Source organism: Artemia sp. Qi Xiang Cuo, chromosome 2 (genome assembly GCF_049724085.1).
Source record: "Artemia sp. Qi Xiang Cuo chromosome 2, ASM4972408v1, whole genome shotgun sequence".
NCBI lineage: Eukaryota > Metazoa > Arthropoda > Branchiopoda > Anostraca > Artemiidae > Artemia > Artemia sp. Qi Xiang Cuo.
This window is the reverse complement of record NC_142795.1, coordinates 26753757-26779867: the sequence shown is the minus strand read 5'-3', so window position 1 is coordinate 26779867 and position 26111 is coordinate 26753757. Positions and strand designations below refer to the sequence as shown.

Below are 26111 nucleotides of genomic sequence, written 5' to 3'. Positions count from 1 at the left end.
CCATTCATTGTTGTCAATCGCTGTCCACAAGTTATGCAAGCTGTCTATTGTTCATATGTAAGGTTTTTATCAAAGAGGTAATCGTGTAGACTTTGAAAAAAGCCTCATTCAATTTAAAAGTTGAAAGTTCTAGATCCGTTTTTTAAAGTCAAGAATAATCGGAAAGTAAGCACCCCCATGCCAAAAAAACTTGAAACTTTTTGCAATCAAAAACGAACAAAAATTAATTTAAAAAAAAACTTTCCGAAAAATAAGTTTTTCAAAGAAAAGTAAAGGACATTTTAAAATTAAGCTCAGGATATACAAATACATTTTAGAATTAATATTCACAACGACCAGAAATTACTATTAAAGAATAAATGAAACCCAAAACGAGCAAAAATTATATAAACAATCATAGCAAAAACATACAACAAGTCATAACATAAATGAATAAATAGATCTTAAATCGTGTACTGCTTTGATTGAATATGAAAATCAAGCTTAACACGAAAAAAAATGTTTTGCCATTGAAGTATAAATGAAACTTAAAACGAACAGAATTTAAATAAACAATCAATGCAAGCAACCTTACACTAGATATTAATGTAAATGAATAAATAAATTTAAAAACGAGTGAAACTTAAATTGAATATGCAAATCAAGTTTGAATCGATTAAAAGTAACTACAAACAAGAGTTTGGGTATCGTATCACTACAGAAGCCTAAAACCTACTGCGTCATTGGCGCTTTACTGAAAACGAATTATATTACAAATATAATTTTCTTTTGTACTTAATATTGACGATAAATATTAAAATTACAGTAAAACTTTGAACTGATGAGCTTTCAGCGATTAATATCATTATACATCAAATATTCAGTTTAATTTATTAGTTCTTTTCAAGATTGGTCAAGACAAATATAGTTTCACTACAAGCAAAATTTGGATACTGCCCCCTTCTTTAACTGTAAAAACCTAAAGCCTTCTGCATCATTGGTGCTTCACTGAAAACGAATTACTCGTATATTACAAATTTATTATTTTCCAGTTCTTACAACATTGAAAATGAAAATAAAAATTACAGTGAAAAAAAATCTTGAACTGATGGATCTTTCAACAATTAATATCTAATATATCTATATCCAATCTATAATATCTAATTAATATCTAATATCCAATTTGATCTTGTTTGTATTTTCCAAGACTGTTCAAGACTCATATAGTTTTGCCATTTTCTTTAACTCTGCCATTTTTTGTAACTAATCGTGTTAGTTTGTTATGAAAACATTCTATGGCTTCTAGGCATTTCTGTTTGAGCGGAAAACTGCACCTCAAACTTTGTGGAACATTTATTTTCTTGCATGAAACACCAAAATATAATAAAATGTCAAGTTTCGGAGTGTTCCACCACTTGCAAGCAAGTGCCATTGATATTTTTGAATCCGCATGGTCAATTTAGGGGGTGGAGGGTAGGCCAATTCTCGTAGCAGCCCCATTCCGTCGTGGTATGGTTATCATTTTCAACACCTGGCGTCCGGACTATCATATAATCTACCAAGCATACAACTACCCCAAATCAGTATCAATAAATAAATGACACCCAAAACGAACAAAATTTAAAATAAATATTAGAGTCAAACTCAAAACGAGCATAAATTATTGTGAGTAGGGTTCAAAACCCCTATGCTTTCTAAAAGCCAGAATATAATTTGTACTTTACTGAAAATAAAATTCAAATGAGTTTACTGAAAAAAAAAATGTGCATTGTCAATTTAATATACATATGCTGAATTTTATTCCCTAAAATCTTAATTAATTTTTGATTTCTTAAAGTTATAAAAGTGAAAATATTTCAAAGAATTGTTTTCAGTAAAGCGCCAATGACGCAGTAGGTTTTAGGCTTCTGCAGTGATACGATACCCAAACTCTTGTTTGTAGTTATTTTTATTCGATTCAAACTTGATTGGCATATTCAATTTAAGTTTCACTCGTTTTAAGATTTATTTATCCATTTACATTAATATATATATTGTATGTTTGTTCGCATTGATTGTTTATTTGATTTCTGTTCGTTTAAAGTTTCATTAATACTTCAATGGCAAAACATTTTTTTTTTGTTTTAAGCTTTATTGTCATATTCAATCTAAGCATTACTCGCTTTAAGATCTATTTATTCATTTATATTATTACTTGTTGTATGTTTTTTTGCTATGATTGTTTATTTAATTTCTGTGCATTTTGGGTTTCATTTATTCTTTAATAGTAATTTCTGATCGTTTTGAGTTTGAATTCTAACAGATATTTGTATCTCCTGAGCTTAAGTTTAAAATGGCCTTTACTTTTCTTTGAAAAACTTATTTTTGGAAAGTTTTTTTTTAATTAATGCAATAAAAACCAAATGAAAGTATAGAAGAACGGGTATACTTTATCAATAAGACAATGAAAAAAAAAATCAACTAATAATAATAAAAGCTCGAATGTTTTTACTTCACTTCTAAAAGCCTTTTTAAAAAAACCTAACCAACCTAAAATAAAAAGACTTGCATAAAAGATTTAATAGAAATTTTACTGGATTCCATTATTTGACGCACATCCTGTTTGTCCTGTGTATTGTGATCTGGACGTATGTTTTTTTTTTCTTTTCTTTATAGTTTTGCTTATTTTAGGTTAGTTTTTAAGGTTTTTTCCCTTAAATTTGCGGCGCCAGGTGCAATTAAATATCTGATTTGTCGCTAATCTTTTACATCGCTTCATTATGAGGTTTTGGATGATTGTTGAATTTTCATTTAATGGAGTTTATAGAGGAACTTTTAGAACTTTTATCAACCTTAAGGTATTTGGACCGAGCTGTGTGCCTTCGTGTTTATCGTTTTGTTTGTAGGGGTGGGGGGACAAGACGAGAAAGCTCAAGAGAAGGGGTGACTTTATATACTTATAGAAAACAACCATTGACGCTACATCAGATCATTCACTAACAGATTGGAAAGAGTCATGGGGAACGACAGGACCTGCCCTGTTAGCCCTGTTCTTGATATTTTTAAGTAGTGTCAACAAATTTTTTGGAGCACCAGCATACAACGGGCATCCATACTCAGCGATTGTTCTGATGCAAGACTTGTAGAGTGGGAGGACCGAACTGTGTGGTAAAAGTTTTGCAGCGAAGGATCTTCCATGGCATTCTTTTACAGGAGGTTCTTGCCAGATCGAAGTGGGTTTTATAGGAGAGGTCTATGGAGAAGTGAATTATGAGGAGAAAAACCTCGCCGTTCCTCTTAATAGCTTCATTTGTGATGATGAAGTTGGGGTGTGTGCATGGCACGTTCAATCGGGAGATCAGCAACTCCTTTGTTTTGATGCATTGAAATTGGCATTCCATGCATCGGGCCACTTTTCGACTTCCAAAAGATCAGTCTGTAGGGGTAGGGAGGCTTGGGCTGAAATTTTATGTTTTGGGATGGCTACTTGTGTTGTGGTGTTGCCGGCAAAGTGGTGCAGAGGGCTTGCAAGGTTGTCTCCCATGTCATTTATGTACAGAATGAAAAGTATAGGTCCCAAGATACTATCCGGGGCTACGCCTGCCTTTATTTAATATTGGCGGGAAGTAAACCTGTCAAGAACAACTTGTAGTGAATGATCAGAAAGAAAGCTCTTGATCACTTTTAACAGACGTCCGTGGACACTATACGTGTAAAGTTCCTTTAGTAGGCCACGATGTCATACTCTATCAGAAGCTTTGGCAATGTCAAATGACAATAACCTGATGTCGTATCCTCTTGCTAGAAGGTCAATCTACTCCTGGTGCTGGGCCATTTGGCAATCGATCTTTGAACGGTTTCGGCGAAATCCATATGAGTGATCGCCTAAAAGGTCATTTGACTCCAGATACTGATACAGTTTATAATTGAAAGTGCTATCGTTAACTTTCTTAATACTGGAGAGGAAGTGAATAGGCCTATATGAGCCTAAGTTCGTCTGATCACCATTTGGTTTAGATATACATATGACATGGGCGGATTTACATGTGTGCGGAAATGTTTACAGAGCGAAACACCCGCTGGAAAAGCGATGACAAAAATCTAGCTAGTTCGGCACTACAGGACTTCAAGAAAACCTTAGGTCAGGACCCGTGGATTTGGTCACATCAAGACTCTGCAGAATCTGAAGGACTTTGAGAGTGGAATAGTTTACACAATCAAGGATAGTATCGGTTTGATCAAGGAAATCGGGAACTTCTTTACCGTTATCCTCTAAATTTGAAAATTAGGCAAACGCCTTAGGAAAAACTTTGCCTCTGGATCTTGCACGATAGCCCCATCGTTGACTTTAAGAGAAAGAATTGAAGTTTCCTTAGACGACGGGAAAGCCTCTTTGGCAATCTTTCACCAGCTCTTAGCAGAAGTATTTTGAAGCTTGCTAACAAATTTCTAAGGTGGCGAATTGTGCAAACTCATTCTTTACGTGCTTTTATGAAAACAATTCTGTTCTTTTCACTCTTTGAGAGTAGCCTCCCCCTTGTGTGCCTTTTATTTTGTTTGGATAGTCTTTTTGCAGGGGATGTTGAGCCAAAGTTTGTGCTTGCTTGATACCTAGATCTGCTGGGATTTCTTGTTTTCCCTTAACAAAGGTTACCGGAAGTAAAGCCGAAATATTCGGATTATATTATGATTAGTGAAAAAAGAGTTTTGTTATTTTCCCACCGTTCTTAATTTAAAAAAAAAAAAAAATCACACTCGTTTTTCTGCATTTTCATTTTATTTTAATTGATTTTTAAGGATGTGTGTGTGTGTGTGTGGTGTTATGCAGAACATGATAAACTGAATATGTGACTTTAACAGACATGGACATAATATTCTACTTAAATCAAAATACATGTTAATTGTTATTATTGTTATTGTTTTTGTCATGATAATTGTTATTATTTCAGGTCGTCGTGCGCCAAGTCCTGAAAATAACTTTTTTACCAAAACAAAATTACAGTAAGCCCAGGCCTTGTCGCAAATGATGCTATGACGGTAACGAATTTTGTTTAGAGAAAAATAAGTATAAAAAAAAAAAAAACTTTACTGTTTTTTAAATGTCTGTCGTAACGATAAAGTTGGTACTTGATTTAGTAACATATATACAGGATCTCCTATTTGTGTTGGAAACACCGGGAGTAAAAAAAAAAAACAGTGACGGCTGTACAAGCCATTGCTTACTGATGCTTAGTTGCCTTTGTGGAACGGTTAAATACGTAAATTTTAAACTTCCCAGTTGCTACATTCCTAAATATGCAATGAGCAGCTCCAACGTTGCAAATGGCAGCCCCTACAAACCTTTGTATAGTTGCTATCTCGCGTAAAAACACAAAGAAGATTTTACACAAAAAGTTTGTTTCTCAAAAATTCATAAGTCAAAAGTGACAAGCAGCATGAAACGAATGCGGAAATAGGGGAGTTTTATCCATAAGACATTTACTCCAAAGTTCAGTAAGATGCATTTTCAACAAGGAAACAAAAATCGTAAAATATATATAATGCAATGATCTCAAAAAGGCTCTACGGCATGTAAAAGAGGGGGAAAACTACAAATACTATTCAAACACTAACTCACAAAAAGTATATAAAAACACAATAAAAAAAGAGGAAGAGAGAGAGGAGAGGGGTGAAGCAGAGAGAGAGGAGAGGGAGTAAAGCAGAGAGAGAGGAAAGGGAGTAAAGCAGAGAGAGAGAAAGATTTCAGCAGTTTACAATAATTTATTCTGGTCACTCAGCAAAAACTAGATTGGCAACCAATGGTTAAAAAACAATCAGAAACTAAAGCATTTTTACAAGTCTTTTGAATGTGTGAAACGAATGGTATTCTCGTGTCCCAATCAAGAAGTGCATTCCATATAATACGACTTTCAACTAAGGGACCGAGATCAGATGTTAGTGTGGAAGTATGTGTAATTTGAATATTCTGAGAGTTGCGGAGCTGATAGTTCAACAGCTCAGATATGAAAGATGAAGTAAACCCAAGGGGCCTGGAAAGACCACCGTGGAGCTTTTAGGGAAGGGAAGAATGCACAGAAAAGAATACAAATCTTTTCAGTATCCGTTAACAGTTTAGATGCTGAATGATTTGTCTCCTGGATTAGATTTGTGGCTTTAATATAAGTAGTAGGAAGAGGTTTAAAAAAAGATGGAAAAATAGACAACTATATAACTGGGCAAATAGAAGGATACTACTAAACAATAATGTGAAAGCGGATTCTCAGAGTTAGCCAATGAAAAACGTGTTTAAGCTTCCTCAAAATGCCAAGGCCTCCGCATACCTTCATTTTAATCAAAATGCTGCTTAAAAACATCAATTTTCTTTAAGAAGCCTAAGAAACGGACATGGCCATCCGTTGATCTACAAATGGGTACTTTTGACACATGGATTTCAGATAGTTGAGGATAAATCGGAGATACAAGAGAAAAAACTAGATTTAGTATTATTTATGGCAAGAGAGTTAGGGTCAAACCAAAGTAATATTATCGTGAAGATTTAATTATGAATATTACCGTGAAGCTCAGTCTCGGTTTTCACTGAAGTAACAAGAGTCCTATCATCAGCAAAAGCAACAAGAGATTCCAAGGAAATTAAACTATGATTATGAGCAAGGGAAATGTGGGATAACATGCGCAAAAAAGACCGTCTTCAGCTAAGGAGAGGCTATTTTAAATATTGTAAATTCCTGCTATATTTGCCAAGGTGGTACAGAAATCCCAAGATTCTTTCTCATTTTGGACTTATAGACCCTCTAGTGCTGCTTGACCACATCGCTAAGGATCTGAGGACCAATACTCCAAGGAAGATATGTCCCAGTGACCCCCTCACTTATTTTTTTCCATATTACTGATTCTATGGATATTGTTTAGTTATTTATGTTGTGTTTTCCTTATTATTTCCTTCTGGATAGTATTATTTTGTTTTTTCTTTTTTTACTCTGCATTTATTTTATATTGTGGGTTACAAATAAACTTACTTACTCACTTACTATAGACGACAACAATAAAAAGGGTTTTCCTCTCTAACATCGAAAATAAGGTTTTTCAATTTTATTAAGGTTATTCTGGCTCTAAAACTTACCCTTGAGGGACCCCCTCGTCAACTTTTAAGAATGAACGGAAAATTGGTTCAACCGAGATTATTCTACCAGACAAAGTAAGACTTAAATCAAAGAAACGCGCTACCTCTTACGCCAAAATGATAAAGTTTATATAAAGGAACACTGCGAGTTACAAATTAAAGGCTTAACGAACGTCCAAGAATAAAGCAGCAGGAATTAAATTGAAGTATATTGTAGAATGAAAATAGTTGAACAAAAATGCACAAACCACACTCGGTTGAATGATTTCTGCAAAAACCAAATTGAAAATCATGAAAAAAATCGGTAGAAGCAAGAAAATTATTCAGACGGGAAAGCATCGTCTTCTCCAAAATTAAGCTAAAACAGACAACAGAGATATTGGCCGATAGTTTGCTGGATCCTTTTGCGGCCCACCCTTATATAGTATGATGACTCTACACTAGCGCACTTGAGAGTATTCGAAAAAGTACCCTACTGAAAGGAGAGGTTCAGAAGTCACGTTAAGGGAGAAATGATATAAGTAAGTATGAACTTAATTAGCTTTGTAGGAATATTATCTGGGCTAGATGACCAGGAAGTCTTAAATCCTATAAAAATTGTTGTAATCTCTCTATCAGACGCTGGTTCTAAAAACATTGACTCAATGCAAGGCGGCCTAGGATAAGACCTGAAGTCAGATTTTGACGGAAAAAATTAGCAGCAGAAGTGGTTCTTTTACCAATATTCGCAAAATTTGAAATAAATGCTTATTGAACATTCAGTTTAAGCGATACGTTTATCATCGACAACCAGACATGAAGGGACTTCAGAAGACTGAAAGAAAAGCCCAAAGACAGAGCTTATCACCTGCAAAGTTTTACGAATATCTTTGCCGCAATCTGGAAAAACAAAATTAAAATAATAATGGAACGTGGCCTTTCGACATGCAGAATCATAGATATACCTGCAAAGTTTTACGAATATCTTTGCCGCAATCTGGAAAACAAAATTAAAATAATACTGGAACCTGGCCTTTCGACATGCAGAATCATAGATATGCCTGTAGATTTTGAAACGCTGATGGTGACAGCCTTCATTGAAGGGGTAGCCAAATTATACGCCATCTAGAGGTTTTTTTCCTTCGAACTTTTATGAAGACCAGGGTTAGGCTGTTCAGTGATTTATGGGAAAGGCTCTCTGAGATCTATGGTTAGGAGGGGAATCAGAGCAAATATCAAGAGTATCCTCTTAAATAGACTCATAAAAAGTGTCAAATAAACTAAGAAATCAGAATCAAGCTCAAAGATACCCTAAGAATTTTCTGCCAATCCTGACCTAAGAAGAGATAACTCCGCCTTGCCAATATTATATTGGCAAGAATATCTACTAGATCCTTGCCTAAAGAATATCAAGAATATCCTTGCCTAAAGAATATCTACTAGAACTACGACTCCTCTTAATAGTCATGTTATCGAAATAGAAGCAAGAGTAAACAGGGAAATGATAAGAAATGTCACTTACTAAGACACAATTTTTGATCATACAGAAGATATTGTCAATCAAAGATTGTGTACTCTCCGTTATACGAGATGGGATATATACAGAAGCTAAAGTACCAGCAGCAGGCATAGACAAAAGACTGAAGACCTCATATTCATCAAATTGGTATTAAAATCTCCCATAATAATTAGCTGCCTCAAGTACTCAAGGATTGTACTGAGGAGATCATTAAGAATACGTAGAAATGGAGGAATAGAGCCACTAGGAGATCGGTAGATATTGCCGACAATTAAATCCTTGTTTCCACATTTGATATTTGAACAGTGATTCAAACACACATTTGATATTTCTGGAAAAAATATTTCTAAGAGAATATGGGAGATTATTCAATATATTTAAGGAAAGACCACCCTTGGCTATCCTTTGTCGGTTCAGCTAATCCATTGTTTATCCCGAGTTACTCAGAACCATATCATCTTTTTAATTTGATAAGGTCTCGTATAAACTGATAACATCAGGTCGCCCGTCAGAAACAATCTGTTTAATTAGAGAACAGAGACCCTGAATATTATGCTGTGGCAACAAAAAATAATTGACCCAGACATTCACCCGTGCTCCTCCTCTACCGTACTTGCTTAAGCGCTTCACTCTGAGGTCAATTCCACGAAGTTTCCACTTTTTCTAAATTTTTCCTTATGACCTATTTTTAGGTCGTTTAAGGGTGTCTAACTTTTCACCTAAATCCAGGGGGATTGACCAAATCACAATATACCTTTCATCTTTCTTTTACAAACCGTAACCTAACTATTCTACCCTTTCTTTTTATCATAAAACCCGACATTAAGATCAAACCACATTTTTGGTGCTGCTTATCGTTTCATGTAACAATCGTTCAAAGGAGTACCCAAAACTATCCTTAAATAAATTTTCCTCGAAAAAATCTAGAATATATTTCTCTAATTTTTGAAACACCCACGTTTCAGAACTAAATTTTTGAAAAAGCTCTGTGCTGATACTTTTACTATTCCAATCATAGCTCTAAGCCTTACATGTTTTTCCAAGCCTTTTTTCAATGAAACTATCCAATGGGTCAATTGTCTTTATACACAGGATGAGCTCTTGTGCCCGTTCATTCAAAGTCTAAGCAGATAAGTTTTTCTAAAAATTTCCAAACGTACTGAATTCTCAAGAACCTCCAAAAATAATTCATTCATTTCAAGTCTGCCCTCAAAATTGTTTTATTGTCCACACTTGGATTTTTTTAAAGGCTAGATTTTTGTGGGGGAGTTTTGATGGTTTGGACTTAAAAAGCTCAGTGTTTATGACACTTTTTCAAAGCAATTTTATTGCTAAATGTGGAACCAAATTAAGCGTAATGTTTTTTTTAATGCGGTTATGCGCTTTTTTATGGTAGTTTTATAGCCATCTTTGTCTTTTGTCATGAATGTTTCTACTAAAAATTCTGAAAAAAAGTACAAAAACTATTTGGCAAATGCTTTGAATCCTTACAATATGTTTGTATTTTTCTTTTACTTTTTTAGCATGGGAAGTTGCATAGAAAAATGGACTTAAACAGAAAAATGGACTTAATTTTTTTTTCTCAATAACTATGGGTGGTGGAAATTGTGACTTTATTTTTGTAATCCGAAGGTAAAGATACATAAGGAACAGCAGTAACCATGTATAGAAGAATCTGTTCGTTGACCAGTTTTGTAAATTCCCACACAATTTTCTTTCACTACTATACAATTTCCCCACGTGTTTAATTTTTCTATCGTTTTTCTTGTTTGTTTTTTTATTAGAGTGTTGTCTTCAAAATTAAAGGGGTTTATATAACCGCATAAACATGACGGGCAAATGGTCAGCTAGACTAAAATGAGCTCTCAGTGTAAAAAAGGTCATGAAAAAGTACTCTTGGGCTCCCACATTAAAATGATGTCTATCATCCAAGGTTGTATTCGGATTTTTTTTTTTTGGGGGGGGGGGATATTTTTTTCTCGTGGTTCTTACAAAACGAATAAAAAATATGCCTATATCCATTTTTGATACTTTTTTACTTGGCGGACAAAATTTCTTTTTTTTTGGGGGGGGGGGGATCAAACCCGGTAACATCCCCCTCCCCCTGGATAATGCCTTGCTATCACCATAGGCACAGCTGCGGAGGATTCAGCAAAAATACTTCCTAGTGCTATTGCATGACATATAACCATGACTTTTCTGTTCTCTTTTTAATTGGAATATTTTGCTAAAGATAAAGTGTTTTATATAAATGTATTCACATGGAGGGGAAAACAGTCAAGTTAGGCTTTGCTTATGAAAAAGGTTAATAATTTTTGTTTCTTCTTTATAGCCAAGTATTGCTGACAAGTGGCCCATTTTAAGTGTATTCCTAAACTCGCCTTAAGATAAAATTATTTCTAGGGAAAATTGACTTTTTTTTTCTTTCATAGGGATATGAGAAATATTTCCAGAAAACCTGCAATGGTCAAACTTGTTAATGACTACTGCACTAGGACAAAGAATGAGAAGCTGGAAGCTTACAAGAAAGAATTGGAAAAGGAACAAATAGAATTTCTCAAAGAAAAAGAAATAATTCTAGCAGAGATTGAAAGTGAGGAGAAGAAGCTTGGACTAATCTAGTAGCTAATTATTCTAATTTAATAAATTTTTCCTTTTGATTTAAATAGAACGTTAGAAAAACTTGTTTGTAGGACATTCTAAGAACAAGACGTGTCTCCCGTCTATTACTTTGCCTTTGCAGTCTCATCGTATAGAATTGGTGTCTCTAGTCGGGAGACGGATCATTTGATCTTGAATTCTAATAGAGTCAAAAGCAAAATTTTAGCTTTGTAGAAAGTATCCAACGAGCGAATATAAAGTTGAAAGCTTTAGCTTTCTGCACTACATGCGTTATGTGTAGTTCTCTTCTTTATTTTCCGCGTCGTCATATGAAATGGAAGGTCTTAGAAAGCTGGAAGAGATTGGATATCAACTAGAATAACTTCAATCAATTTTTGAAGAGCATTCTACGCTATATAATATTCTGTATTTTGCAAGTAGAGATTTATTCTACAGATGCATAAACATATCTTACAAATCCAGCCTCAAGGTAAAATGTTTTCTTCTTGACATTTATTTCTTAAATAACTAGGGATTTTTTCTTAAATTCAGATGCTACTTTAACGCTTAGAAATGTAAGCTACCTTTTTGACACGGATTAACATACCGCTAAGACGCTCTGGGTTTCATTGGTTCTTTCAGATGTATCTTTTCTTGTCGAAAATTTTCTATCATTTCTAACTGAGGCTTTGCTTTTTTAGTACTTACGTTGATTTATTGCCGAACTCGGTGAATTTCATATTCTTCGGTAGTAATTTAGATTATTGAAAAAATTTAGTGATACTATTCAACCAGCAGATGTAGATCCCATGCCCCACACAGCGCAGCACGGCCACTATTATGACCCATTAGTGAATCTAAAGCTTACAAAGTAAAATTATATATTAAAGTTTTTAAATAATATTTTGGCATGGCTTGGGCCTTTCATGCTTTTTTTCCAGCGTAAGGACCAAAATGTTGTATTTCTGCTAAACATCCCTTTTTATCTTATAATGTCTCCTAAAAATGTTAAAAACACCATGGAATCATCAACCTTCGGGAAAATGTACTTTTACCACCCCGAAATTGAAACAAATCTGTCGGTTGTGATACACAGAGTCCATTGGAGTCTGATTTCCGTTGGTTCATTGCTGTGTATGGTAAAGATGTTTTGTAATCAAATGACACTCAGCAGGGATATTGACAAAAAATTGTAAATAGGGGGAATTTCTAATGTTTTAATAGGCTTTTCAGGTAAAGGCTTCGATTGAATAAAAAAAAGCCGTAGAAGTGATTTTTTTCCCTACGGAAAAAGCCTACCCTGAAATAGTTTTAGAATATTTTCAGCTATACTGTAAAATTTGAAATTAAAGTATCTTATTAGTGCATGTGATGAAATGTGGTAAATGCTTAGATTTCTGGGGAAACCTGGTAAATGAAATATCTATATTTTCCAAAGAAATATGGATTCTGTATCATCATTATTTTTGCCAAATTCATTGCTTCATTTTCCAAACTAATTGCTATAAAGTATTTAGGGAGGGTTAAGGTATGGAGTGGTCCCTTCTCTTGTCCGATGTGGGTCTGAAGATTGAGAACATTTTATATGTTCTTGTGAAGAACTGGAGGTACTTAAAACGAAAATTTTTGGGAGGGAAGTGATAGATAGAATTTGTTTAGAAAACAAAATAAGAAGTAGTTGCAATGTGGATATTAGAAATTTGGGAAATTCTGTAAGTGTGGGGATTAGAAATAGGGAGGGTTTTCTATCGTATTATTCTCAAAAGTGTTTGAACTTAGTATTATGTTTTATGCGTTTTGTTGTATTTATTTGTATTATCCATGGCCCATGGGGCTTTTGTGAGAAATATATCTATACCTATACTCGCATAGGATCCATTGCATTAACTGAGCCAAGACAGTTGACTTATGAAACCGCTGAAAAAGGGTTTAGGGCCTTTTCTTGGCTTTACCATATCAAATTTAGAGTCAACTAATCGTCTATTCTTTTCATAGTATGCGGAGGTTAGGAAAGGGCTATTTTAAGCTATATACCCTTAGTGCAGGACAGAGCTTTTAAAGTAAAAAAAAAGTGTATTTTTTTCAATAATTGCTTATTTTACACCAGTTTTCAGTGTGGGAATCTCTTCTAGATCAAGACGCGTATTATGCTCAGAAGGTAGTCCACGCAAACCCACCTCCCAGGAAAAAGGCATTTGTATTATTAGACTCCCAATCATCTCTATAAATTATTAAAAAAATTCAATTTGAAGTCACAGACAAAGACGTCCATCTGTTACGTGAATTGATAATAGCTTGCCAAAGATCGTATAGAACTAGCCTTCCAATACGTCCCTAGTCACCAGGTAATCTGACTTAACAAGGAGGTTGACAAACTGTCAAGCAAGGCAATTCAGAAATCATCTAAACTCGGTCAAAACTCGGTATCTACCACCATTAGGGATGCTCTGAGAGGTAGAAATTACAATTTACCCCACTGTTGACATTTACTATCACTAAAGATCTTTAAGGAGTGCATGAATAACTTGGCGTTTCTGAAGATTAAGACCCAAGCAATGATTCTCCGGAGGAAAGATCACCTGTTAAAGAAGCACCTAAGTCCTTTCTATACCCAATATGAATCAGCAGTTGAGACTGTTCACCATCTCCTGCTTGAATGCCCAAAGTCGACAACAATCTTCCAAGTTCCAAGCTTACAAGGACCACCAGGAAATTGGGAATTCAGGGAAATTTCAAGCTATTGCTAGAATCAGGCCTCCCACTTTATGAGCTAAATAGATTTTCAAGGAAATGATTGACTTCTTACAAAGTCACAATATCTTTTAAAAGATGTTGTTAAAATAGGAACAAGAAGATTTGACAAGTTGAAGAAGGGGAGTGTCCAGTCACAAGAGCCATAGAGGTACTTGTCGAATATTATTCTCTTAAACTGCGGGAAAAGGTAGCAGGACCCTACGCTTTCCTTCTGTTGCACTTCATGAAGAAGTAAAAGTTGTTTTTTTCCTTTGGAAGAACAAAGGACAAAACTCAAAGCCATGGAAGAGAACATGTGAGTACAACTATCACGCAACCAACTATGAAGTCAGAAGAACCCCGAAGGATGCGAGTCCAAGTGCTATTTGCCGAAGACGTTGAAAATTTCAGGATTGTGTTTTTGGGCCAATAGGACCTCAAGGCAGGAAAAAAATGTATGCAAAGAGTATGCTGAATGCAAGAAATATTATCAATCCTGACCTCGCTATTATTGTTCTAACTGTTTAAACTAGTCATCCTGCTTTGTTGCGTTAAATAGTCTTCAAATATTGTATTTTAAATTTTCCCAATATTTTTTTGTAATAATGATTATATTTGTAGAGAAACTCTCTAACAATGCCATATATCAGTCTTTTTATGATGAAACGTCCTTATAACTTTTTTGATCATCTTCGCTTTTTTGAGGGCTACGTATTCAAAATAATAATAGATAGCGCTTTACTCGTGATAGAACCATCTATCCAGTGTTTACTATATTCTCGATTGCGATCCATAAAAAGAAAAGGGTCCAAACCAGCTTCTGTGTAGGCTATAATTTACAAAAAATGGCAAGATAATAGGAATTATAAGGTAATATCAACTTCTCAAAAGCCTTATGATAATCATCCAATGTTTGTAGTAAACATGTCCATTGCCTACATGTCTCAGTAGCCTAGCCAAATTGGTATTGGCCTAAATTTATTTCAAATCAAAGAAAACAGAAGCTGGTTTTGAAAACTTGATTCAACAGCAAGAAGACAGAAAGTTGAACAAACACTAATGAGTCATAAAAGGATGATATATTATATATATTTTTAAGGCAAGTGTTCTGATGAGTACTCTGTTTTAAATTTGGCTTGGAAAATGATAGGCTGTGCTAGGCTAGCTTTAAGTGGTAATTTTTTTGCAGTTCACATTAGGCTATTGACTTACAAATAAAGTAAGCATACCACTTGATGCCTTGGTAAAATTCTACTTTAGCTACTTTTGACTATCTTGGAAAGGGGTTATGTTAGGAAAATGTTACTTTCAGGGATGAGTCTTCAGGCTAAAGCATGTCCCAGGAAGGTATTTTGAAGTACCTACCTCTACTCCTTCTCCCTCTAGGCTAGAGGGTCCTGACCTTTGACTGCCTTTAAAAATTTGTGTGTTATAAAAGTGAAGCCTTGCAAAATAGATTTTCTGTTAAGTAAGTACAAGAAAATTGTTTTCAGCTTTACAACATTGCTCAGTCCCAATTTATAAGGTTTTAAAGATTGCAAATATGTTTCCTAAATTTTGAAAAAAAACCATTGATATGGCTTAAAATTCTACTCAAATAACTGGAATTGAATTTTCAGGACTAAAGCCAGAGAAAAAGAAAAACAGATAACTGAAAATTAAGATAAAATGTTTTGTCAAAATTTCAATAGGTAGTAGACCTGTCAAGTAAACAAATTTCAGGACCCACTAGAGGAGAAAAATTGGAGGTAGGTACTTCAAAATACCTTCCTAGGACATACTTTAGCCTGTAGACCCATCCCTGAAGGTTTCATTTTCCTAACCTAACTCCTTTCCAAGATAGCCAAAAGTAGCTAAAGTAGAATTTTACCAATGCCTTTTCTTATGCTCTTTTGAAATATAATGATCACTTTTGTCAGAAATGAATTTTATGCCCACCCATAGCCTATATATACCAGTTCAGGGTATTTCATAAATTATTATTATTATATTTGCATGTTAGGGGGGATGGGGGTAAATTTTATTTCTCATGTAAATGAGAGGTAAGTTTAAACTTTACCCCCCCCCTAATGTGCAAATATATACCCTGAATTGGTGTATATAGTGGTGAGGGTAAAATTCATTTCTGACAAAAATGATTATTATATTTGGAAAGAGCATAAAAAAGGCATTGAGTGGTATGTTTACTTTACTTGTAAGTGAATAATATGAACTGCAAAAAATTTACCAGTAATTTTACCCAAAGTATTGCTCCTGGGGAGAAAACAGTAAAGGTGACAAGTAGCAGCTCTCCAAAGGAAACATCTTAATAAAGTAAAAGTAGTGGGCTACCATTAGACTCCTTATTCTATGATCCATTTTATGGTTAAAGCTGCATTTTTGACAATTCAGCCCTTTGGATTGACCCATATATAAGCCCTAGTAATATCTTTCATTGTTGGTTTTGATATGTGTGTAGGCCTACAGTTGGGACTATGGTGAAAGAAATACTAAAACTATAAAAACAACTGAAAAATTCTAAAGTACTTACCATAGGCTAGCCGGTAAATTTTTACCAACTCAATTATTGACCTATAACTAAAGTAAACATACCACTGGATTCCTTTTTTTATGCTCTTTCCCAATGTGATAATCATTTTTGTCATAAATGAATTCTACCCCATCCCTATACTTACCTTTTCAGGGTAGCCTATATATTTGCACACCCGGGGGGTGGGGGTATATTTTATTTCTCGTGTAAATGGGAGGTAAGTTTAAACTTACCCCTACCTTCCTAATATGCAAATATATACCCTGAATTGGTATATGGGGGTGGGGGTAAAATTCATTTCTGACAAAAATGATTATTGTATTTGGAAAGAGCATAAAAAAAGGCATCAAGTGGTATATTCACTTTATTTGTAAGTCAATAATATGGTTTGGTAAAAATTTACCAGCTAGCCTACCTATATCATACCTAAAAGTACTTCACTGTACCCTCAACAACCCCTAATATGCAAATATATGGCCTATTTCCTATGCGTTTTGTCATGTCACTTTTGTTTAAACTTAGTACCTATAAATTGGTTCAATATTAACAAAATCAGGAAAGAGAATATCCATAGGAAATATATAATTTGAGCTATATTTGCACAATAGAGAGTGTTGAGATTAAAGTGGGACACTTAGGAATAATAAAGGTAAGTATTTTAAGATTCTTTAAAGTTTTTTTTATATAATTTTATAATGTTTCCTTATCAGCAGCCCCAACTGTATATTGATAATGTTGTCTATTGTTTAATCCTTGTATAATGGTGATTGTGCTGTGTAGACTTGATGATGTCCTGTTTAGTCTGATGACTTTTCAAAAAATATACTACTGTATTTTAAATAAGCTATAAATATGATTAGCCTGATAATAGAAGGAAACATAATAAAGTGGTTAATATGAATATACTACATGGTATAAAATAAGGATCTTAATGCTTTAGTGTTTTATTATAAGTAGAAATTTTAAAAATACAGAGTAACAGCTCTCTAGAAGAAGACATACTAAGACAAAAAGAGATGCACTTTTATGCTTGTTTTTATGGTGAAAGTTGTACTTGTGACAATTCACCCCTCTCACACAATGGTCCTATATAAAGCCTTTAGGTATATAGAAAACTGACATAAAATAAAATTGTATCATTTGATTCCTTTGTTTGTGCTCCTTTTCTACAAAATAGTTCTTATCCTGACAATACACACTGCCTCTCCCCCTCCCTCCTGATGGTAACATATATAGCCCTAATAATATCTTGGTTTGTTATTCTTTCTTTGGGTCAATCTGGTATAAAACTGACCTGTGTAGACTGAGACATCCAGTTTAGCCTGTATGATTGTGCTCAGTCTCAAATAATAAAACAAACTATTTTAAAAGAGTTAAGAATATGAATAATAATAGAAAGGATGCTAGATATTTTTCCCCTGGATAATTTTGGATGTTCATTAGAAAAGAAACTGAAGTTCTACTTGCCTGTAGGTTAGCTGGGCTGTGCAGCCAGCATGCCCTGTTTTCCCCAAATGCATCCAATCAAAATTTTGATGAAGCTACCTTATTCAAAGGAGTTGAAAAGTCAGATAACTATGCTTCCAGGGATGACAAAACACCCCACAGCCCCTAGGGCAAGAGTTCTATGTTATGTAAGTTGCCCATGTTTATATATAAGGTTGATTATTAGGAAAAGTGAGCATGTTTGATCCTGAGCCTCCAAAAAGACTAAATAAAAACCTTTAGAAAATATTGAGGGGGATGTCAAACAAAATCAGAACACACTATAGGCAGGATGGTTATTGAAAGGTTACAATAGAAATGTCTAATGGCTAAGGGTATTAAGTTGAAACTTTACAATCAGGTTGAGAGGGAAGTAGAAAAAGGAATGTACAACCCTCAGGGAAGGATTGTTAACTACCCAATTTATCCACCCTTAACATGCAGGATTTATCATTGGGAAATATAAACTGCAATAAATTGGTCACTACTAGGGCAGTACTACCCCCCCCCCCCCAACACCAATAATAAAGGCATAGACCAAAAATATATATGCAAACCAAGGAGGGTTAGCCCCAAAATTTTGTTCAATTTTCATCTGATGACTCAATGAGGCTTAGAAAATTAGGTCAGTCCTCTCCATCTCCTAAAAAAAGGAGGTAGAAGTATTTTAGTAGATTCACACATTCAGTGTATTTGGATATCATAAAACAAGCAATTAAAAAAATCAATGTCATAGAAAATTAGGCCATTGAAATGTATTCCTTTGGCATTTTATGGCAAAAACAAACTTGAATCTGTTTCAATTTATCAATTTTAATGTTAAAGATCCCATTTTATTCTGAGTATTATTTCATTTATATATGTTGTTTGCTTTGGATGACAACGCACATCCATGATCTTTAAATAATGACAAAGACCACAATGCCTTTCCATCATAAAAAACTACAAACTTGGGATTGTTTTAATATTTCAATTTTAGTGTGAAAGATCCCATTTTATTGTAAGTTACCTTTCATTTATATACAGTTTGCTGAGGACAGTTCTTGGATATAAAGCTGAAATATTCTTAAGGTTTAAACAAATTTCACCATCTCAGGTACATGTTGTTTTACTCCATGATCATTTGTTGGCAAAAAAAAACAATACACAATTCCAAATATTTGTAGAAGAGAGCTTGAAACCTCTACAGTAGGGTTCTCCAATTGTTTTGCAGTTAAGTAGGTGGGCAGATGACTCAAAGTGTGCATTTTAAAGCCAAAACGTCCTAACTCTCATATCTTCTTCAGATGAATACAGAATCAGTTCTAAGAAAGGGGAGGGGTATCAGAGGTAGAAATTGATATATAATTCCTCTTGATTCCAGAAATACTCGTGGTCTAGACCATTATTATGAAAATAAAAAGTAATATTAAACCCCAAAATGAGCAGAATTTATTCTGTATAGGAGAGGTTGTCCTTCCTCAATCTCATGGTTATAGAAACTTTGGAGGATGCTCATCTGATCAGAAATTGAGAGCTCTAGTCCTTTTTTTAAGTCAAAAATGATTAGAGACCAACCAGCCCCTGTTGTAGAACTGTTTTGATGTCATGATCTTTTTTAATATCTAGAAAGTTATCACACATCCATGAGTTTTCTTTATTAAAAAATGCACAATTCCAAATATTTGTAGATGAGAGCTTTCAATCTCTACAGTAGGGTTCTCTGATTGTTTTGTAGTTGGGTAGGGGTAGATGCCTCAAAGCGTGCATTTTAATGACAAAACATCATAACTCTCATTCGCCTTCAGTTAAATACAGAATTGGTTCTAAGAAGTGGTGGTGGAGATAGAAATTGACATATAATCCATCTTAATTTTCAGGAATATTTCTGGTCTATACTGTTTATATGAAAGCAAAGAGTAACTTTAATCCACAAAATGAAGAGATTTCATTTGATATAGGAGGGAGGCTACCCCATCCTCAATCCTCCACCTCCTCTTATCATTGTAGAAACTTTTGGAGGATGTTTATTTGATTGGAAATTAGGAATTCTAGTCCTTTTTTTGTAAGTCAAAAGTGATTGGAAACAAACCAGCCCCTGTCCTAAAGTAAATATAATTTAAGTAAGTCCTTTCATTCTCTAAGGAGTGTGATCAAGGAGATTTTAATTTTTATTGAATTACTCTTATATACCTATTTTATACTTTTAATGTGATTGCTCAATTTTGAGTGTGAGGGAATTTTCTGTGGGGAGGAATTATCCCAGCAGGAAAACACTAGCTCCCAATAGAAAGAAACACAATAATCTGATTAGTATGAATGTGCTGTATATCTAGAATCTAGATATACATCTCTGAATACATAAGAATCTAGTCATAGTTGGCGACTTTAACTTACCTGCAATTGAGTGGACTGAGGGGCACAGCCATATGAGTAACATGGTTACGCAGTCTTTTCTTGACTGCTTAGAAGCACACTCGCTGTTCCAGGCAGTGGCATTCCCGACCAGATATTGAGAGGGACAGAATCCTTCACTCCTTGATCTTGGTTTGGTTAAATGATCCTGAGTCACTCATTGATATAGAATTGCAACCCCCATTTGGAAATAGTGACCACATAGTCATAAAATGCAGATTTCGACTGTACTTAAAAACATTGAATCTAACAAGACATGTGTATACTAACTACAATCAAATCAGGTGCAAACTCAGTCAGTGGGATTGGTCATTTGTCAAAATGATGGAGGTAAAAGACATATGGGAGAAAATGAAAAATATGTTGTTGGACACCATCAGTAGAAATACAACTACCAAATGGAGACAAAAACCAAGAACTCTTCCTTTTATGACCAGAGAAATGAAAACTACAAGAAACAAGAAGAAGAAACTGTCCAAGCTCATAAATCAGGACCCCCACAGAACTGATAACCTGGTAAAGTTCAAAGCTGCAAGGAATAAAGTTCAAGCCCTCTCCATAGAACTGACAGAGAAATGCAAGGAGGCCATCACAGCAACCTCAAAAACCAATTCCGAGAAGTTCTAGAGATATGCCTCAGCACATAAGCCTGGTGGACAGATGGTAACAGAGCTGGTTTGTAATGGAACCCAGTCAAACAACCCTCAAGAAATTGCTGATGCCTTGAACCACCAGTTTACATCAGTCTTCACACCACCAGACAATGCCCTTCTGCCAACCCCACCATGCAACAAAATCATCACTCAAATGTCAGTAATATCAGCGGATCAGGCTGAGCTCGAATCTTGGCTTAAAAAGCTTAATCCAAATAAGTCTGTTGGGCTGGATGGCATACATCCACAACTCTTAAAGGAAGCTCATTCCCAACTGGCAATGCCACTCTCAAGACTCTTCCAGAAATCTATTGACACCAAAGTCATACCTGGACTGGAAAGTAGCCCATATCTTGCCAATATATAAAGGTGGAGACAAGAGCAAAGCTTGCAATTATTGTCAGTATTACGTCTGCTGTTGGGAAAATCCTAGAAGGTATTGTCAACACTGCTGTTCTTAGACACTTGACCACAAATAGCCTTCTATCAAAACAACAACATGGTTTCTAACCAGGCAGATCAGTCAAAACCAATCTGATTGATTTGTATAATCACATAACTTAGCTTCTTGACCTTGGTCTCCCATTAGATATGGTCTTGCTAGACTTTGCTAAAGCCTTTGATAAAGTCTGCCATTGAAAGCTTCATTTGAAATTGAAGGTAATTGGAATTGAAGAGGGTGTGGTGGACTAGATCATGTCTTTCATGAAGGGAAGAAAGCAGCAGGTGACAGAGCTTACTACTCAGAAATAGCTGAGGTTTTAAGCGGGTTCCTCAAGGAACAGTTTTAGGACCTACACTCTTCAATGTATTCATTAATGACACTCCAAGAACCATTAAAGGCAAACTTAGCCTGTACACCAACAACTCAAAGCTCATCAGTCCTGTAGGAACTCAGCAAGGTGTGACCCCAATACAGTCAGATCTTGACAGCTTTGGTGAATGGGCCAAGAGATGGATGCTCGAGTTTAATGTAGACAAGTGCAAGGTTCTCCATTTTGGAAGAAACAACCTATGATGGCAATACTCTATGTCAGCAAATGCTGGTGTGAGACAACCACTTTCTGAGAGTACCTCTGATAGAAATCTGGGGGTTGTTGTAGACAAAGACCTTAATTTCAACTGCCACACCTGAGCTGCAGTAGCAAAGGCAAAACAAAACTCTTAGTCTCACCAAACACACAATGACAAGTAGATCCCCAGCAATAATCACAAAACTACAAGAGCCTGGTGAGAACGAGATTAGAATTTGGAGTGTGTGTTGCCACGCCAATTAATAAAACAGACCAGATGGTCCTCGAGTCTGTCCAAAGACGGGCGTCTAAATGCGTAAAGGCGCTCAAAAACAAAGAGTATGCATGCCAACTGCAGTGCCTCAGGCCACCAACTCTAAAGTACCATCAGCAAAGAGGTGATATAATAATGACTTACAAACTGCTCCAGTCTGATGACAAAGACTTATTCCAGTCTGCCCAATCATCAAGAACCAGGGGTCATTCAGCAAAGCTTTTTCGGAAGCGTGCTAATACAAGGAAGAGGGATCATTTCTTCTCCAACCACATCATAAGCCTTTGGAACAATCTGAGAAAAATGACAGTGAGTTCACCATCCGTTGACAGTTTCAAAGCGAATCTTGATAAGGAATGCGAGACCAAACTATGGCTCACACAATGGGATGAAGCTGATGTCCCGCAGCCCTATCATCACTAACTGGCGTACACTGGACTCGTCCATATCGCTAGCAAGTGCGATTTAAGGTAATATTATAAAGTAAGAATTTCATTGTTTTGGCACTCTTTTAGTTTAACTGCCTGTTTATCCTAAGGCTATATAAGGATCAGAGTAGGGATAGGGGTGAATTGTAACAAACACAACTTCAACCATTAAAAATAACAATCCAAAAGTGCCTCTCTTTTTGTTTTAGCATATTTCCTTCTGGAGAACTGCTGCTGCAAAATTTGAATAGATTCAAGATCCATTTAGAGCCATGACATCATCTGAATTTACTTCTTTAGAAGAAGAAGATATTACAGAAGATATACACTCTTTAGAAGACAATACATTGAAGACAAAATTTTGTAGCATCAAACTTTCTTATTTTTGGATATCAGTAAAAGAAGAATATCCACTGCTTTGTGGTAAAGTTCTATGAACATCCTATTTGTGCAAAGCTGGGTATTCAGCTGTCAGGGTTATAAAAGTAAGAATTGCTCAAAAAATAAATGCTGGCAAAAAAATGAGGATCTCCATGTCCAATTTCATTCTGATATTTGAGAAGTTGTGTAGTCAACAACAAGCCCATCTCTCCCATTGATAATTTTAATGGGATAATGTTAATCATTAATTGATGTTCTCGAAATTGTTTCTGAAAATATGTGTTTAATTTATTTTAAAGCTAATCTAACCACATTAAAGTGCACTTCAAGCGCATTTTGAAACCTTATTTTATGTATTTGCATCAGGACTGGTGTCTGTAACCAAGACCATTTTTCTGCCCAGACTCAACATCAATATTACTGAAATGATTGAAATTAGATATTTATATTATCCCAAGGAAAATAGTATCTGTTTTGTGCTGTTAAATGAATGATTTTTTAATAAGGTAAGTTTTCTAATTTTTCAACAAGGTAAAGACTTTTGAAAAAAAAACTGACTTTATTAGGGATTCAAAACCTAAAAAGGATCAAGAACCTCTCCATTGATCCATCTTGGGTCTATTCATACCTAAAAACTGCGATTTCCCATGATTTCTCTTTTAATTGTTGGAAAATTATGGTTTTAAGGCAGTACCACATTTTAATCAATGTTGCCATATTTAGTCATCAAGATACATAAGCAAAATTAATCTATTTGATCTGATAACAGTTTTTGTCCATAAACTAAAAAGTATCTATTGATTCCAAAAGATAACTGTATCTACCTTAAATATATATAGTTGTCCAAGTTTCCACTAATTCAATTAGATTCCAATCTCACTGTCTTTGGTGCTTTAGTATATTAGTTCTGACTACTTAAATTAAGCTTCAGTAAATATTTACTTAACCACCAACACAAGACAATATTATATGCTAGTTTTTATTATTACTTGTATATTAAGGTAAAGTCATTTTTCATTGACAGTTTTGCATAATTTACCTTACTAGTGTTTTTTTTTATTCCAGGGAAATAGTATGTTCAGTGGATCGCTTGCTTTCAACCAATCGCAGCACATTTTTTCTCAGAGGGATAATAGTAATTACCCAAAGAGGATTAAAATTGAAAATGAGGGCGAACTTGTCAATTTGTACTCATGTAAGTATTTGAAGGTATTTTCCAGCGAAATTCTGCCTGTCTTGTTTTAAGTTCCAAGTTAGGATGCCAGTAGAAGAAATTGAAAGTAATGAGGAGTTGATAATGAGAACATACAAGAATTATAATGTACTTACTTGTACTTGAAGCAGGAAAGGAGGAGAAGTGAGTTTGTTTCTACCTTCCCCATGAACTTTAATAATTCAAGTGTTTTAATAAGTTGGTAATAATTCACGTTTTTTATTAAGTTGGGAATATTTTTTTGGGGAAAAATTTTCTCAGAATGTAATGTTAGTGCAGTCCTTTCTTAGAATAACAAGTTTTAGCACTGAGAGCAGTGGAGTTTCAGACCAGTGGTACCAATTGAGAGCAGGGCATTTGCCTTTTGTATTTTTCCCATCCCAGCTTGATTCTGAAAAATACCTTTTTTGTAGTTTCATTGGCAAAAAAAATCGAAAAAAGTACCCCTAGATTTTGAAAAATGCGTATTGCCTTCCTCAGTGTTTTCATGTATTTGTGCCACTCCATTCCTACCTAACTCAGAAGGCAGTTTCATAGATAATTTTGGAGACCACACTGCCTTTCCATGACGATAAAATAAAAGTCTATAATAGGGATAAAATCCTTTTTAATAGGATTTATATTTTTTTGTGAAATTTATTATACACTGTCTATTAAAAAGGATTTTATCCCTATTTTGGACTTTTATTTTTGGCAGTTTCAGTGATATCACTTTTTTATCTGGTATTTTTCTGTGAGACTTGCTCTGTCTGTACTTAACAATTCACTTACAGCTGTTCCCGAAAGGGATTTCACTGAGCTAGACCTCTGCTAACAAACTTCCTGGACCCCCAACTTCAAAATAGGCTCAATATCTGATTTGATAAAGCTATAAGTTTTTCAGGCTCTCAGGATTTAAATGATATTGCAGCACTTTATATCCTTTAGCCTTAAGGACCGAAATGTATCTTTTTATGTATAAACTAGAATATGCAGTTCTAATTTAACTTTATTCTAAATGAAAATATAGACATAATTTTATACTGAATAATCCATATTGAATGATTTGCTCCTAGCTGTTCTCAGACAAAATCGAATAGTCTGAGCATCTGCAGACATACTTCCTGACTCCCCCTCCCCTTGAAACTGGGTTGAACCTTGCTATTTTTTTGTCCAATTTTATGTCACTTCCAGGCACAGAGAGTCTCAGCTAAAAAGCCAGGTACTTGAGTGGCTTCCTTAGGATGCCACTGGTTAGGGGGCCAAACCATTTTTGTAGGCCTTCTTTGATTGTGAGAGGGGCATCTATCTTAGTGCCACAAAATTGCCAGATTTTCAGATTTTCGTTCATGCGGATGGATTCTGAGGATTTTCTGTAGGCAATTATGTTTGGATAACTCCTGTGCGTTTTTATGCTGCTTCTTCATATACCGTGCTGCAAATATAGAGAATGATCGGGACCAATGTCATGTAGATTCGAGCTATTGCATAAAGACTGATTTTGAAGTGGTTCCAATGGGATTTGAGATGAAGAGCAACAGTTCTCTCTGCTTTCTGTAGTATCTGTTGGATACCAGCGCTGAAGATTTGACACTAGAAAACTAAGAGCCTTTGCGTGTAAAATTGTCAACCTACTCCGGGTCCACTAAGTGTACAGCTAGCAAAGAAAGATCCAAGTGGTTTATTGAATGAATTTTGTTCTCTTGTTGCCTATTTTAAGGTAGATTTGACCCACCACCCTCCATCATATCACCAATAATTTTATAAGCTTCATCTGAGAAGATGTACCTTGGTGCTTTCACTATTACCATGTTTTCAGGGATTTAACAAACGACGAATGACGGATTTAAC

The 26111-nt window shown here is 34.9% G+C and overlaps 2 protein-coding genes across 5 annotated transcripts in view; both read left to right on the top strand.

Moving 5' to 3' along the window:
• bonsai (28S ribosomal protein S15, mitochondrial) overlaps positions 1-11236 on the top strand; it is a 29510-nt gene extending 18274 nt beyond the window's left edge. Inside the window, exon 5 of the mRNA XM_089108040.1 lies at positions 11009-11236. Coding sequence (XP_088964166.1) covers positions 11009-11198 — 190 coding nt within the window. The 3' untranslated portion in view covers positions 11199-11236. The remainder of the gene's footprint in view (positions 1-11008) is intronic.
• Positions 11237-14694: 3458 nt separating this feature from the next.
• The window catches only part of LOC148955065 (uncharacterized), a 109594-nt gene continuing 98177 nt past the window's right edge, over positions 14695-26111 (top strand). For 3 of the 4 annotated variants that reach the window (XM_089099987.1, XM_089099981.1, XM_089100000.1), the window contains exons 1-2: positions 14708-15009; positions 24134-24263. In XM_089099987.1, the coding sequence (XP_088956113.1) occupies positions 24143-24263 (121 nt within the window). In that variant the 5' untranslated portion in view covers positions 14708-15009; positions 24134-24142. Of the gene's footprint in view, positions 15010-24133; positions 24264-26111 lie in introns of all 4 variants that reach the window. The other variant, XM_089099994.1, reaches the window with a different exon arrangement.